The sequence below is a fragment of the Ictidomys tridecemlineatus genome, unplaced genomic scaffold (assembly GCF_052094955.1).
Source record: "Ictidomys tridecemlineatus isolate mIctTri1 unplaced genomic scaffold, mIctTri1.hap1 Scaffold_45, whole genome shotgun sequence".
NCBI lineage: Eukaryota > Metazoa > Chordata > Mammalia > Rodentia > Sciuridae > Ictidomys > Ictidomys tridecemlineatus.
In genome coordinates, this window is record NW_027522913.1 from 995865 (window position 1) to 1011582 (window position 15718).

The 15718-nt window shown below is 51.8% G+C and overlaps 1 protein-coding gene and 1 pseudogene across 7 annotated transcripts in view; one reads left to right on the forward strand and one right to left on the reverse strand.

Moving 5' to 3' along the window:
- The window catches only part of LOC144373639 (sterile alpha motif domain-containing protein 11-like), an 18377-nt pseudogene extending 13989 nt beyond the window's left edge, over positions 1–4388 (forward strand). The window contains exons 8-14 of the transcript XR_013433233.1: positions 1151–1319; positions 2086–2201; positions 2373–2457; positions 2532–3041; positions 3233–3357; positions 3590–3700; positions 3790–4388. The product of XR_013433233.1 is annotated as a sterile alpha motif domain-containing protein 11-like (transcript). The remainder of the gene's footprint in view (positions 1–1150; positions 1320–2085; positions 2202–2372; positions 2458–2531; positions 3042–3232; positions 3358–3589; positions 3701–3789) is intronic.
- Positions 4170–14742, reverse strand: LOC144373638 (nucleolar complex protein 2 homolog). Of its 6 annotated transcripts, none has more exons than XM_078036673.1 (7): positions 13897–14742; positions 7750–7863; positions 6087–6230; positions 5854–5967; positions 5248–5297; positions 4808–4900; positions 4170–4555 (listed from the first exon to the last, which is right to left on the reverse strand). In XM_078036673.1, exons 2-6 carry the CDS (start codon positions 7822–7824, stop codon positions 4891–4893), a joined length of 393 nt encoding a protein of 130 aa, XP_077892799.1. In that variant the 5' UTR covers positions 7825–7863; positions 13897–14742; the 3' UTR covers positions 4170–4555; positions 4808–4890. The 6 variants fall into 6 exon arrangements, 3 of the variants coding, with proteins under 3 accessions (XP_077892799.1, XP_077892800.1, XP_077892801.1); XM_078036674.1 differs by having other exon boundaries at positions 7750–11963; positions 13897–14724; XM_078036675.1 differs by lacking the exon at positions 5248–5297 and having other exon boundaries at positions 13897–14715.
- Positions 14743–15718: the final 976 nt, after the last annotated feature.

Here is a 15718-nt window from a genome sequence, read left to right on the forward strand (position 1 = left end):
GTCCCTTGTGGTCATAGCCCAGGGAGCAGTCAGATGCCTGGCCAGCTGCACTCTAGCCTCACAGGCTAGGCTCCTGCTAGGTGAACTTGGCTTTTATGGTAGGAAGTGGATGGGGTGCGGTGAAGGGGCAGGATTTCCTCTCCTTGCACAAGGCACCAAGAGTCTGAATAATTCACCAAATGTTAATAATTTAAAAATCTTCCCTTTTAATTGCTTTCCCTGCTCTGCCTGGGGCCGGCTCTGCTGGCCTATGTAGGGGAGGGAGCGTGGTTGCTGCCGCCATGGTGCTGCTGTCAATCATGGTGCGCGCCGCCCAGCCTAGGAGCCGGCTGCAAATAGCTGCGACCTGGGACTGGAGGCCGGGGTGCGGGCCCCGCTGGGATCGATGCAGGCGGCTGCGCGGGCTAGGCTCTGCGGGCTGGCACCCAGCCCAGGGCAGACCCACCCCTGCTTTTCGGGTAATTAATTTATAAACAGAGGCGGCGGCTCAGCCTATGCAAAGGGGAGTGGCGGGGACTTGAAGGCCCGACCCTGGGCAGGAGCACAGTGCATCAAACTACTGCTCGTCCCTGAGTCTAGAGATTGTGGCCGGTGTGCCTGCAAGGATGCGTATGCATGGGCCTGTTGTGGTCTTGCTGGATGCTGACTGTATGCAACCACTGTTGGATGACCGATGTGGACGGATGTTGGCGTATGCTGGTGTGGCCACGTGTACAGGTTCAGTTTCCTGCCTCCCATCTAGGAGGCGGTCACCTGGTGGAGTCTGGAGACCCACTCCTGGAAATGTCACAGTGACCTTCAGGAACAACTCTATGCTCTCATGGATCTGTGCACAGTCCCTCCCCTCAAGGCTCCAGCCTCAGGTTCCACAGCCTTGCGTACCAGCACTGGGCTTTCCTCCCACCTCACGTTCCTTCCAGGTCCTCCTGCAAACCTGTCTCCCCTTCCCTGGGGCTGCTCCTCTGGCCCCAGTGACTGACATCAGGGCTGACACACAGCAGGGATGGTGTGGAAGTGGGCCCCTGGTTCCCTTTCTCCTGGGCTCCCCTGGGCCAGTGTCCTGTGCTCACTAGGATGAGGGGAGAAGACCAGGGAAGGCTGGGCCTCAGGGTCGCTGCTGTTGCCCATCCCCGACCCCCTCACCCCCCAGATCTCCTGAGGGTCCGGCAGGAGGTAGCAACTGCAACTTTGAGGAATCCCAGTGGCCTGGAAGTTCACCTGCCCTCATCCACAGCAGGTCAGCGCCAGAAGCAGGGTCTGGCTCAGCACCGGGAGAACAGGGCTCCAGCTCCAGCTGTTGCCCCTTCCTTCTCAGAGAGGTACTGGGGCTTGGTATCTGACTTCTGCAGGCCCCATAGCCTGCACCTTCCACCCACTTACTCCTCCCCGATTGCAGCTGCACAGTCATGTGGGTATTGCCTGCTTTGGGTTTAGGGTCTGTTGGGCAAAAAGTTTCTGAGGCCGGCTGAGCTGGGTAGAGGCCCAGGAAAACATTTCCGGGGCAATATGTACCTGGGTGCCAAGAACCCTGGGCAGGAATGTGAAGGGTCACTCTTGTTTCTTTGTTGAGCAACTGGGATCCAGCAAAATCCAGGTGCCTCTGGGACAGTGAAGGGGGTTGAGGTTGGGGAAGCAGAAGGCAGAGCGGCTGGAAGTCGAGAGCAGGGAGGCACTCAGGGATGCCCCCCCTCCCCCCCCCAGCGGGCTGTTTCCAGTCAGGCGCACCCCCTGTCCCCCACTGCCAAGCGCTGCGTCTGCAGCTGCCGCTGCCTGCAGATTGCGGCTAATTACGCTTCGTGCCCCTGCAGCGCGGGCCCGCTATGGGGTGGGGGTGTGGAGGAGGGCCCCCGCCCGGTAATTACCTCTGCAGTCACCACCGCCCTCCGGGTCAGCGCCTCCTCTGAGATTAATTGGCGTCGCCAGCGGGGGCAGCGCTCGACCCAGAGCCATAAGGAGCAGCACATCGAGCGCCCGCAGGGCCAGCAATTAGCAGCGACAGGGATGCGCTTGGAGGTGGTTACTGGAATCCGGGGCGCGGAGGGGGCCGGGCAAGCCGCGCTCGCCCCTCAGTCCTGCCTTTCGCAGGGAGCTGTTGCAGCCGCCCCCTTTGCTGTCGCCCCAGAATGCCCCCCACATCGCCCTGGGCTCCCATCTCAGGCCCCCTTTCTTGGGGGTGCCATCGGCTCTGTGCCAGACTCCAGGTAAGGAATAGGCAGGTGTGCACGTCTTTTATGTCCTATGGGCACGCTCATTGAAACTGGTCCTGTAAGGTCACCTATTAATGTGGAGGATGGACCAAGGTGGTGCAGAGGGCCAATTCATCAGGCCAGCACCATTTGACCACTTGGCCCTGGTCTGTCCCTTTTCCCCAGGGTACAGCTTCCTGCCCCCCCCCCCACCCCAGGCGGAGATGCTCGCCCTGCAGCAGGAGCTCCTGCATAAACAGAACTTGGCCCGGTAGGTGCGGCCAAAGCCAGGAGGGGAGGTGGGTGGCACTAGTGCTCAAGCTGATCCTACTACTCCTGGCCTAGGCTAGAGATGACCGCGGAGCTGCTTCGCCAAAAAGAGCTGGAGAATACACACCAGCCACAGCTGCTGGCGCCTGAAGTGGCCCTGCGTGCCCCAGACAGTACAGAGGAGCTGCATAGGCGCGGGGCCATGCTGGTGCTGAAACATAGCTCTGCGCCGCTTCTGGCCCTGCCTTCACAGGGTGTCTCTGGTCCGGAGCCTACAACCTCGCCCCAGGAGCTTGCTGGCAGAGCACCGCAGAAGGGGGGCCCTAGTTCTGCCTCAGTTCGGCCCAGCGAATCCAAGGAGACAACAGCATCTGGGCTCTGGGCTCAGGATGTCTCAGAAGAGCCCCCCCAAGGACTCAGATGGAGGGGACCTGGAGATAGCACCGACAGGGGGCTGGGGCTCCACCCCAGGTCAAGCCCTAGGAGGGACTAGCACTGAGGGAAAGGGGCTTCTTTCAGGTTCCACCCTGCCCCTTCCTCTGTCCCTGGGCTTCCCCTAATTGGTCAGCCCATACTTCCACACAGGTGGGTGTGGAGACCCAGGCCAGCCACCCTTGGAGGTCTTGCATGGGGAGGGAGTGCAAGGCCTCCACAGTCGAAAAATATTAAGTCATGGATTGCATGTCTCTAAGCAACTAAGGCAAGCAAAGGTCAGCAGACAGGTGGGGGTATGGGATGGGAGGAACAAAGCCCTAGTGACACCCACTCACACCTAGGCACCATGGGGGGACTCTTCGCTGATGGGGAGGCAGCCACATCCCCTGAGGACGTCAGCAAGTGGACTGTGGATGATGTCTGCAGCTTCATTGGGGGCTTGTCTGGCTGTGGGGAGTATGCTCTGGTGAGGCAGAGCTGACCTGGGCACACAACGGGCCTGTCACTTGCCCTCCTCTCCCTTCCCTACACCCCTCAGCCCCACCTGCTCCTGCCTCATGCTAGCCCCTGCCCAAAGCAAAAGGGGATTCCTTCATTTGACCACTCCCTGAAAGCTACACAGCCTGTTTACTCTCCCTGGCTGCTCTCTGGGCCTTTGCTGGGCGGGACTGATAGGCCTGACCCTATCCCTTCTCTAGGTATTCAGAGAACAAGGAATTGATGGGGAGACCTTGCCCCTGCTGACAGAGGAGCACCTGCTGATGACTATGGGGCTGAAGCTGGGGCCCGCCCTCAAGATCCAGGCCCAGGTAAACATGGACAGTGGGCAGAGGGCATAAAGGCTCTTTGAAATCACCCAATGTCCTTGGCAGGCACCCATCCAGGCTTTTCTTTATAGGTGGCCAAGCGCCTGGGCCGAGTTTTCTACATGGCCAGCTTCCCTGTGGCTCTGCCTCTGCAGCCGCCAACCCTGCAGGCTCCTGAACAGGAGCTTACCTCCAGAGTGCAGCCCCTGTCCCCACCAACAGCCAACTCCCCCTATGGGAGGAGCCACCCACCCACTAGCCAAGCCTCACCCAAGCCAGAGAATGGAACAGCAGCAATACTCCCAGGGGCCCCAGATGCCACCCAGTCTCTGTGTTGAGTTGGCCAGCAGGCTGCCCACAGACCCAGCACAGGATGCAGTGGTACCTCCCCCACAGCTTTCTCCCTTTCAGTTTTGGATGCAGAAACACCAAGAATTTTTAAAAGGAAAAAATGTGACTTAAAAGGACTGAATGAGTTTTCAAAAACTTTCTGGGGGTGAGTGCAGAGGTCCACAGACAAACCAAAGACAAAGGAGTAGAGGAACCAGGGAGCCACCTCTCTGGAGCAGGCTGCTGTGACCTGGCAGCAGGACCAGCCTCCTGCATAGGGCTGGCTCTTGCTGCCCAGGTCAGCACAGCTCTTGGTTCATCTGGTCTGTCGTGCTGTGACAATAAAGCCCTGTCCACTGTCTACTGCCCTCCTGCTGCACAGACACTGGCCTCAGGGCCTTTGGGGCACTGCAGGAGACCCTTAGTCCTCCTTCGAGAGCTGCAGATCCTCTAGCTCATCCTGGGGCCCCTGGGCCAGCTGCCACAGCTCACCAGGGTCCAGTCCCACCTCTGCGTCTGGGCCTCCATCTGCAGGGAGAGAAAAGGCTACATAAATTCTGCTTTTTGGGAGGAAGCCAGTCTTGGAGGTTAATCATCAATAATTAATCACAGCATTAATTAATTTATTGGTGCACTATAAGCTGGCTGCTAGAGCCCATGAGAACAGAGCAGCTGGCTGGGCACCCCAAGGAAGAGTGGGCCGGGCTTGGGGCTGCCCTCCCATGGCTCTGTTGCCAGATGGGATTAAGGACCAGATCCCTTGCCCCAAGAACCATTCACCTTCTGAGTTGCTGCTATCCTCCTCATCCTGGTGGTCCTTATCATCTTCTTCCGCTTTGAGCCGCTGCCAAGTTCTCAGGGACCTAGGTGTTTCTGTGAACCGAGAAGAGTCCATGATGAGCCCCCCCACCCAGCAACCACCAGCAGAGGTCCACAGGAGGGTAAGCCACAAGGTAGAGGACACCCTTCTCTCCACTTGCAGGTGGAAGACCAAACAGAATAGTTAGACGTAGGCATGCTTAGCAATCAGCAAAGAAAACACTGAGGTGGGGACCCCTCTGGCTGTGAGGTCCCACAGCCATCCACACCCTCCCCATCTCCAGGAGCACATGCTTCAGCAGGGGCAGCCCCCACCTCTCTCCCAAAAGTCTGTGGTCTCCTCAACCTCAGTACTGTCCAGGTCAAAGAGGTCTTTAAATTACTTCCTGTCCTCATCCTACCTGTCCTCTATCTTCCACGGTTTGATCTCTGGGAAGTTCAGATCTTCTAGCTGGAATAATCAGAACCAGAGGAGTAGGTAGGCATGGGCAGGGGGTTCAGAGAGGCCAACACTTTTTCCCTCATAAGCCTCCAGCAGCCCTCAGGAGCACCCTGCTTGGCCACTTGCTACTTGACAACCTTTCTGCTCCCACATCCGTAGCATCCCTCCCAGGACAGCCAGCACCTTGGTGGCATGCTACTCCAAGAAGTAGTCTCTCAAGTCACCCCAACTCATAGCCACAGCCATGCCCAGGGTCAAAATCTAAAGCCCTTCTTGCCTCTTCTACCTGCCTTCCTGGGGTCCACAGGCTGGCCTGTGTGACAAGTATGTGTAGCCACTCCATTCCCTCCAAGGCCCCTGCCCTTGGGAGATGCCTGGTTGTGACAACTCCTGACACCACCCCATAGGATCACCACCTCCTCAAACAGCCATAGTCCTCTGATGCCCCACCCACACCACCACCAAAGTCATCCCCATCAAATCTCTGCCTGGTCCTAAAAGTCATGCCAATGTGCAAGATCTGAATCTAGCTGACCCACCCGCTCCCTTGGCACCCCAGGTGTACCTGCTCTTTGCCACTGATCTCCAGCTGTATCTTGCGGTCCCTCAGCTTCCGCCAGTGGCTATAGTACCTGGTGAGTGGGGTCCTCTCTTCTCGGGCCTGCTTCTCCCAAGCATCCTAGGGGTGGGGCAGTTCAGAGTCATGTCCCACTACGTGCAAACCTCAAACCCAGCCATTCCCTGACAAGTGCCCTCAAGCAGCACCACCCCCACTCCAGATACCAGTTCCCTACTGACCACTGCAAGCTGATCAGAGACACCAAAAGAGACCCTCTGGCGGTGACTGCGAATGTGCTCTGCATTCTCCTGCACCTTTTCCAACAACTGGCGCATATGCCGGCAGTAGTTGGCCACCTTGTCCTCCCAGAGGAAGGACTTGAGCTGCAGAAGTGGGGGGCAATCAACCCAGCAGGCAGACAGGAAGTCCAGGGCCCATCAAAACCTCATGGCAACTCCAGGGAGGTCCAGAGCCCAAGTGCACACAAGTGGGCAGTGGGCCACAGATGAAATCAGGCTGCTCTCCAGCCTGCCCATCTCTGTAAATAAAGCTCTTCTGGCAACAGTTGCATTCATTCCCTCACATGCAATGAGCTTTCTGTGGCTGCTTTTCTACTGTGGCCAAAGGCCAGTAGCCAGACTGAGAAACCATGCAACCATAAATCCAAGAACACTTATTGAAAATACCTGTTTACCCCTACTCTAATCCCCTATCCCTGAGACCTTTGAATCCAGCAGCAGAAGCTTCCTGACTGCCAGGCACTCCTATCTGGGACCCAGGCCACTGCAAAGTGCCAAAGAACAGCAAGTGACTATGCATGTGTGCACAACTATGACTGCAGCCTTGCATGCACATGCATGCACGCGCACACACACACACACACACACACACACACACACACACACACACACACACAACCTGTCTGGATGGGCCTTAGATGCAGCTCAGTTGTGAGCAGCAGCACTGACCCTCCCCCATGAGAGGTACAGGCCTGAGACAGGGAACAGCAGACAGAGAGCCATACTCTCATGGGAGAAGCAGAGAGAAACCCCCACCCCAGCCCCAGGACCACATAGGAAACCAGTCAGGGACCAGCCCACCCCAGTGTAAAGGCTTCTGCAGGCGGCTGGTCTGGTCCCTGGAAGGCTTAGACAGCCTTTCAATGGACCAACATGATGCTAGTATCCTTGGTGAGCCATCCAGACCTGTCCCAACCTGCTGAGTGACTGATAATCTCCTACACCCCCAAGACTAGTACCACACATTGTGGTCCAAGGGGTCCAGCTACAAGGCGGTGCCTGTGTGGAGACCATAAAGGATCAGGCTCTGCTACTAGCCCTGTGAAGCTGGGACAAAGACACCTCCTTTCAGTCCCTGTGTACAAAGGGCACTGAGTCCATTAAAAGATAATCAAAGTCCATCATAAAGCAGGCCCCCAGGGGATTTGGGGAGGGAGCCAACCATTGGGTACACACCTGTAAGACAGCAGGCAGTGCCAATTCAGGGGAGGCAATACTGTGGGCCTGGCCCTGCAGGTATTCTAGCATGAGGTCATACATACAGCTGCTCCACTAGGCCATCCTGAGGCAGCAGGGAAGGACCAAGCTCATCAGGGGATGGGGCCCAGATGCTCAGAGTCCTCCAACTCAGACTGATGAGTCTGCTCCAGGTCCAGGGTGGGGGCCACAAGGAAGTGTCCACACCTCCCAGCCACACTCAGGCTTATGGGGGCTGGAACTATGAATCCACTGGTCTCCAACCCAGGGAACCAGGAAAGTCCATACACAAACATCATAGGATGGCAGGACCCTCCCATCCACCTCAATGCCCTCTGAGGTCCTGCTGTGACCTCAATGCAGCACAGCCCTAGGCCCATCTACAGAGACTTAGAGGGCAACTCACCCGGTATGCTTTTTCCTGCAAGTTGACATTCGATAGTTTCAGGACTACAGAGAAGTTGATGGGCCTGGAGCTCATGCGGCCGGGTCATTTGTTGAAGTCCACCTGCTGGAAAACCTACCCCAGCCCATCCCAGTGCTCAGATCTTAGCTCATAAGCCCATCAAGATAAGGGGTGAACAGCCAGAAAGCAGCACACCCCAAAGCCTGCAGACCCCTCCAAACTCTGTTTGCTTTCCAGAGATCTAGCCCCCTTTGCCTCTTCAGTGGATAGGGCAGGACCAGGAGCACTGGCCCTCCCTCAAAGTCAGGGAGGCCATAAAGACCAGTTTCAGAAGGCCAAGAAAGTGCCCTCTATAAAGAGCGCTGCCACTTAATCTACCCTTCCCAACATGCAGCACTGAGGCCTGGGCCTGGCACAGCTTCAACCAGTGTTACAAGGCCAAAGCAACAACAGAAGGACAGAGCACAAGAAGATGGGAGTCTTGGGAGGGTCTGGCAGCTTACCACACCCTCCATACACTACAGGCTGTGCACCCAAGCCTTCCCAAAAAGGGGAGGGAGTGGGCACTGAGCCTGGCCTCTTGGCCTTGATATTCCTCCTCAATTCCTAAGAGACTCACACCCAAGGCAGTGGAGCCCAGGGTACATGCAGGAGCCTGGAAGGGGAAAGGGGCACAGAATGGAAGCCATGGAGAGACCCCTCATGCACTAGGTCAGGATGCTGGGCAGCTGAGCTGGGCTCCAGATAAAGATTGATCCCAGCAATAAACAATAAAGTGGTTCCTTCTGGGGGAGGCCTGACTCCCAAAGGGAACTGCTCTCAACATCCCTTCCTGCCCTCACATCAGGGGATAGTAGGCCCAGATACCCTGCTCACTTCAGCCTCTTTGATCTGCCTTCTCAACCTACAACTGGGCATGGGAGGCCCCACAAGGTGCAGCTACAATAAACCAAGGCAGGGTCAGTGTTCCAGCACTGTCCAGGATGAAGGATAAAAAGAAACCATGCCACAGCAGTGGAAGAGACTGGGGAGACACCTAGAGCCGGTTGGCAGGGTAGGAGGCCCTCAGTGGGGTGCCAAGGTAGAGAGGCCACAGCAGGGGCAGTTAGGAATCACACCTTGCTGTCACAGGGAAACAGATGTGGCTTCCACAACAGCTTCACAAAGCACAAACAGCAACCTGCCTCAGTGGAAGGGAATGGGAACAAGCATGGGTTCCCTTTCCTTGTGACCTGGAGACAGCGAGTCTTTGAACATCCTGTGGGCTAAGGCCTAGCCTGACACTAACCTGCCCCATCAGAGCAGCACTGATGCTCAAGTGCACATAGTGGTCCAGGCAGGGCCTTGGAAGCTCTGAAACCACAAACCTGGGTTTGAAGCCCAGCTCTCCTGCCTGCTGCAGTCCTGAGCAAATATCTCTGTGACCAGAGTCTGTTCCCTGACTGCATGACATATGACATCTGCCTCCAAGTAGTCTGGATCACATGATATAAAACATGTCAGATACCAGCTCAGAGTTTCCCTGAAAGCAACCCTCAGCCAAGGTCACTATATTGACAGGTCATGGCTGGTGAGATCATACCTGCAGCAGAACTGGGAGCAACTTTACAGTGAAACAGCAAACATGGAGGGCTCAATAAGGTCCAATCCAGAACCCAACTGAACCTCTGAGGACAGGCTGCTGGAGACACAACCCTTGTCACTGGGTGCCTGCCTCCAGTGGGAATTCAGAATGGTAAGCCCATCCTGGAACAGGGCTGCCACAAGGAGAGCCAAAATACCAGTTTCCAGAAGCCATCAATCCCCAGCAAGGCTAAGAGATTGAGCAGGCAAAGAAGCAACAGGCCCAGAGTACACAAGGAGCCAGTTCCCAATAGTTCTGACAGGGCAGCACCAGCATAGAGGACCAAAAAGAGGGGCCCAGAAGGGTGAAGAGTTTCAGGATGGTGAGAGTGGCATGGAGTGTTCAGGGTCAAGATCAACAGAGGAGGAAAGTGAGAGGATCCTTGGATGAAGCCACTTGAAGGCTATCAGAGCCATGGGAAGTGTGGAGAGAGGACATGACCAGAGATTCTGGGCTTGAGGTGGGAAGGGAGGGCATGGAGTCCAGGAGTCCTTGGAGAGGTGCTGATACTGGTATGAGTAGGGAGATGACAGCCCAGTGATCTACTTCTGACAGACAAATCACCCAGAGACTCTGGGCCATGGTGTCTCCATCACAGACTGAAGATCCTCATAAGATCTTCCTCCAAGGGCAGTTTGGTGACAGAGAAGTAGACCCAGGGAGTCATGGGAAGGAAACGTCTCAGAGATATGACTAAAATCATATCTGTGATCCTAGACAAAGTAGGGACTGTGGAAGACCAGGGATGTGGGCAGGGATGAGCCTGGGCTAGCCCCAGAAATACCCAGATTGGGGATGGACAGAAATATAAAGGGAGAGGAATTGAGGTGAAATCTGCTCTAATCCCCAGGGAATTAGGATCAAAGCTGAGCTCAACTGAATGAGGGCCCCCTAAGAATAGTACTTCCGAATCCTGGAACCTGTGAATGTATTATGGTCTGTAATCACAGGGACTTTGCCCAGGGGATGATGTTAAGGGCCTGAGATGGAGGATTATCCCAAATTATCTGGATGGTCCAAGGTAGGGGAAAGAAGGAGGTGGGAGGTCAGTATAAGAGAAGGAATGTGAGAATGGAAGGAGATGAGGGAGAGAGAAAGTAGGGAAAGAGAAATAAGAGAAGATGGGAGAGGGAGAGGGAAAGAGAAGAGGAGAGAGGGGAGGGGCAGAGAAAGCCAGAAAAATAGATTTGTAGATGCTGCACAGCTGGCTTTGAAATTATAGGAATGGATCAGGAGTCCAGGGATGTGGTATCCTCTGGGAGCTGGAAAAGGTCAGGCAATGGTCTCTTCCTGAGTCCCAAGAAGGAGCCTGGCCTCCCAACACCTTGGTTCTAGATCCCCAAGATGCATTTTGGACTTCTGACCTCCAGGCCTGTGACAGAATAAATGCATGTTTTTTTGAGCCACTGTAGTGCAGTGATCTATTTCAGCAGCCACAGAAAACTCCCACAGGAGCGGGGCACTCATTGAGACCCCTCCACAGCCCCTGCCCATGGTGACACAGGCATGACCATAGGCCCTGAGCTCCAACCCTGCTAACTTCCATGGTAGATTAAAGATACTGGAGCTCAGGGACTGCATGAGCCGGTAGGGTGGGGCTGGGCCACAGACTCACCATTCATTCATGGTCACAGAGTGGCTGGATCTCTAACCCTGCTAGTCACTGCCTCACAGAGAAAGTCTCAATACAGGACCTAGTTTTACTGCTAATATCCACAACTGAATGAAATACTCCCAATAAATAATGACTTCCCTGTCACCAAAGGAAGATGGCAGGTGACCTTCTGTGCCACACACTTTAAAGAATCACTATGTTCTCAGGCCACAAATTGGTCACCTATGTGTACATCAGAACCCAAGTCCCCTCAGTGCTGAAGCCTTGATAAACCATTTTTCCACCTCTAACTGGTACAAGATGCTCTGTCTCATTTCCCTTCAGCAATGTCTTAGAAATTATGAGCACCTATTTTCTTGGACACACTGGTTCCCTGGGAGTTAGGAGCTCCTTGTTGGCAAGTATCTGAAGTTCTTGGCAGGCCTTTTGTGTAGCAGTTTTCTTTTTATCTTGCTCCTATTTCTCTTTTGTACCCACAACTACCATTGGATAAGGAATTGAAGTGGGCTCTGAATTTAAGAGTTTGGGAAGCCAATGGCATTGGTGTGCCCTGAATTCTGTGGACAGACTTGTTATCAGGAATGGGGGTGGTGAATATGTGTGGGTAGAAGATGAGTTGGGCAAAGAGGATGAGGGGATTCCAGGAGTCCACCCAGAAGAGAGGGGCACAGTTTATTGCCCTTGTTTGATGCAAGTGATAAGCTGTCTGTGAGGGTCAGGGCTTGTGGAACCAAGCCTTCCCAAACTGTTCAGGCCCTGGACTCACCCTCCCTCTGCTGCCCAATCCTGAGAATCTCCCCCTCCCCTTGCTCCTGCCCTGGCTTGAAATTCTGGCTTTGTGGCATGGATGCCTATGGCAGCCACTACAGCACCAAGAGGGGTCCAGCAGGCAAAGCCAGGATAGTAGAGAGGCAGAATGAGCACTTGTGCAGTCCTGGGCCTGTGGTCTAGAATTTCTCCTCAGGGGTTCTCAGTCTGTACATCCGGAAGAAGGGTCAGGAGGAGGAAGGCATTGAGAGAGAGAGAGAGAGAGAGAGAGAGGGGAGAGAGAGGGGGGGAGGGGGAGAGAGAGAGAGAGAGAGAGAGAGAGAGAGAGAGAGAGAGAGAATATGAGTGAGTGTGTGTGTGTGTGTGTGTGTGTGTGTGTGTGTGTGTGTGTAGTGGAGGGAGTATATGAGCAAGTGATACCTACTCCAACCCTGTCATAGGGTTACTGAGGGCCCTAGGTATTTGGTTGTGCCTGGTCAGTGAAGTTCATGCTTCTAGGTACCTAGCCTGGTGGGCCCTGACCTCTGACCCTTAAGCAAGTCTGCCCAACTTTTGGAGCCACCCATGGTATAAGTCCTAAGAACTGTGCACTGTATCTCCTCTCCAGCCCCATGAGAATTCTCTCAGGGGCCAGTCTCTGCACCTTTTAGTGTCCTTGCCCTGTTGCTAGCTGCACCTACACCCTGATCAAGGTCACTAGCATCCTCTTTGTGACCAAATTCTAGATGTTTGCATTTATTCACCACCATTTACTCATTTTTCCATTCATTTCTGGCCTTCAGACCAACTCTGAACCAGACAAATGAAGGAAAGTGATCCTCACCTTGGGTTAAGTGCTTTAAAGGACAGGCAGTCACAGAGCCAGCACTGGAAGCTCAGCCAGCAGGATGGGCACACAGTCCCACACCTCTGCATCTCTCTACATCATCTCTGGAGTATGTGGGTCTGGCTGGGTCCCACTACACTATGTGTTTTGTGCTGAAGTTTCTTCCTTTGTCACTATATTTTAAACATTTTGCACATTTGAAACTATTCTTATTCATCATGCTTTACTAGTGTGTGTGGAATCCCTTCCAGAAAATGCACTATAATTTATTTATTCAAACCTGCATTGCCCTCTTATACTGGCCATAGGCAGTTAGCTGGACTCTAGAGATGCGTCTCCCCTCTCATATGCATACCCCAGCAAGTTCTCAGCTCTAAGGATGGCCATCTCTGCAGAGGTTGTTTCAGGGCCACTTCTTGCCTACCCTTTTCACATAGCTTCCAGCCTTAGCAGCTAAGTCTAATAGTCTTTCCTATCTCTGGGTGGAATCCATATCCTTGCCCTGGTGTGGGAGGATAGAGACTGAAATGATGGTGGCACTGACCTGCCTTGTTTGATGGCAGTCTGATGCCTTGTTCTGATGGAGGCTTCCCATGGCCCCTGATGACCCTCCTTAGGGTAGCCAGACACAGGTAGTGAGGCCAGGAGGCAGGCACTATTGGTAGACCTTCCTAAGTAGTCTTGGGGAACTGCTGAGTGGACGGAAACCAGAGTTCCCAGGTCAGCCCAGTTGGGCCTGGCACACAGTGAGTCCCATTCAGCATTCTGATACATGGACCTGGGCTGATCTGGGATACAGGGGTGTTAAGAGCTGATTTAGTCTCATTCATATAGCCTACCTCATTCCCAGGGGTGCTCTCTGGCCCTTCAGTCAATACCTCAGTGAATGCTGACCAACTCCCTGCCATATGTGGGACCTATACAGCCAAGAAGAGGGTCTTCAACTCCCTGGGCTACTTCCTGCTAGCAGCTCCACATCACTCCTGTACACAGTTGCACTCCACTGGGCATCCAGGACCCCCTAATTCTGTCTATGTGATATCATATCCTTTGTATTGGACATCCAACCCCACAATCTTGGCCTGCCCACTCTACTAATCCCCAAAGACAGATTCATTGTACAAAGTCTGACCTTCTCCCTGTCCATTCCCTTTTATTCCTCATGGCAGGCCTGCCTTATTAGATCACCCCCTCTACTTCCTGGCTCAAGACCACACCCTGCCTACTATCTTATTTTCCACTAAGATGGTATTTTCCACCCCTCCTGCCTAAACCCTCCCAAGGCTACCTCTAAGTGAAGCTTTTTCTCCTTACTTTCAGGGCCTGGGCCTGAAGGTCTCATGTAAGAAGCTTTTCTTCCACCTTTGCTGGGGGAAGCTCCAGGTGCTATTTTCTGTCACTCCATCTCCGTGTCTCCCAAACAGTCTAACCCTGGCATGAGAGAGCAGAGAGCTATCTGTGGGTAAAACAATGTTCAAATTAAATGAACATAATGATGGATGATGAGATATCTCATGTGTATAATGCATCATGATAGAAATATTAAAATGATGTCACAATTCTATAGAGATGTCTCACACTTTGCAATGGTTAGGGTAAAATGTACTTCTGACAATCAATAGTTGAATTTAATTTAAAATTGCAACATTGCTTCAATTTTTATTTGTATATCTTAACATGAGACTCTTAAAAATTATTTTGCAAATTTGACAATTTCCTCAGATGTAAATTGATGCAGTAATAGCAATATAAGGTTATTTGAAGATTAATTGATACAATGAATTTCTAATTATAATCTCTTACAAAGTGCTTGATATATAGTAAAGTGAAATAGAGATTAAATTCTTTCTGCTTAATAAAATGCAGTGAGAAATCAAATTCCCATTATTTCCTTTTCCTTAAAGATAAATGTCAATTTTAACATCTAATTTTGTCAATGGCAAACCAGTATCTTTCAATATGCCCATTTAAAGAAAAATATTTTGATTTTCCATTTAGATTTTCTAAACCCTTAAATTTTTCTTTGCACTTATTTTTCTTTTTATTACATGTATTTACAATATATAAAGCAGAAATACTATATATTACACTAAATATATCATGCATTTCTTATTAATTAAATTTTTAAAAATATTTTAATGGAAAAAAATATGTGGCAACTTTAAATGTTGACCTTGAAAGTGAAATATTTTCCTAGTAATGTAAAGTGTTATTTGGTAATTTTTTTATTTTATGTTTTGTAGTATTTTAAACTGTGTGTAATTTTAATTTCCAATATGATAATTAAATCATTGATTAAATATTGTGTTATCGGTTATCTTTCTTTTTTATTAAAGGCTTGAATTTAGAAATTATGATTCAAGTTAAATAATTCAACACAATCACAAATTTATAGGATCAAAATTATGGCAACTCTATCAGGATTTCAAGATGCTTTTAAAAAGCAAAACAAAATTGGAATAATAAAAGTTACTTAACACTTAACTGTAATTCTTGTGAGTGCCTGGTAAAAGAAAGAAAAACATTCATCACTGTAGTTAAGCAGGACTTAGAGGTTAGAGTGCTTGTCCTCAATGGTGACAAAGCAGCTTCACACTCTCCCTCCAGCCTGGCTAAGGCATCAGGTTTTCTTGAAGATGCAGCCAGGGTTACAGTGCTCTGTGTGCTGACACCATCTGAGTTCACCACAGAAGCAAAAGCATGTGATGTGTAGCCTCCTGGAGTTCCTGATAGTTTTCTCCGTATTATACTAATGAATTTATTATGAGTAAATTGAGGTTTTTGAGAAACAATAACAGGGATGTGTTGACTATTGGATCCAGAGCTGTAATAGTGTTTGAAAGCTATCCCTTTGGATGCCCTTCCTTTGGTGCAAAACTATAGATTAAAATAAGCCGTTTGTACTAACTATAGTTATTTCTGTAAAATGGTATAATTTATTCCTTAATCACATCATCATCCCACGGGATTGCTTTCAGGGCATGGATGTTATGGACGCACCCTACTTCCCTGTCCCCTGATTTTCATCTGCCTCTGTAGGACTCACCTAAGTAGATACCTCAGTAGCACAGGAAGAAGAAGGGGTTGAAGCAGGAGAGATGGGAAAAGAGGACATGGGGCTTTGTGGAGAGAAATG

Coding starts and splice junctions, on each gene's coding strand:
- LOC144373638 (XM_078036673.1), bottom strand. CDS start 7,824: ATGAGCTCCAGGCCCATCAACTTCTCTGTAGTCCTGAAACTATCGAAT. Junction 6,231..7,749: donor TGCAGGAAAAAGCATACCGG/GTGAGTTGCCCT, acceptor CCACTTCTGCAG/CTCAAGTCCTTCCTCTGGGA. Junction 5,968..6,086: donor TCTCTGATCAGCTTGCAGTG/GTCAGTAGGGAA, acceptor CCCCACCCCTAG/GATGCTTGGGAGAAGCAGGC.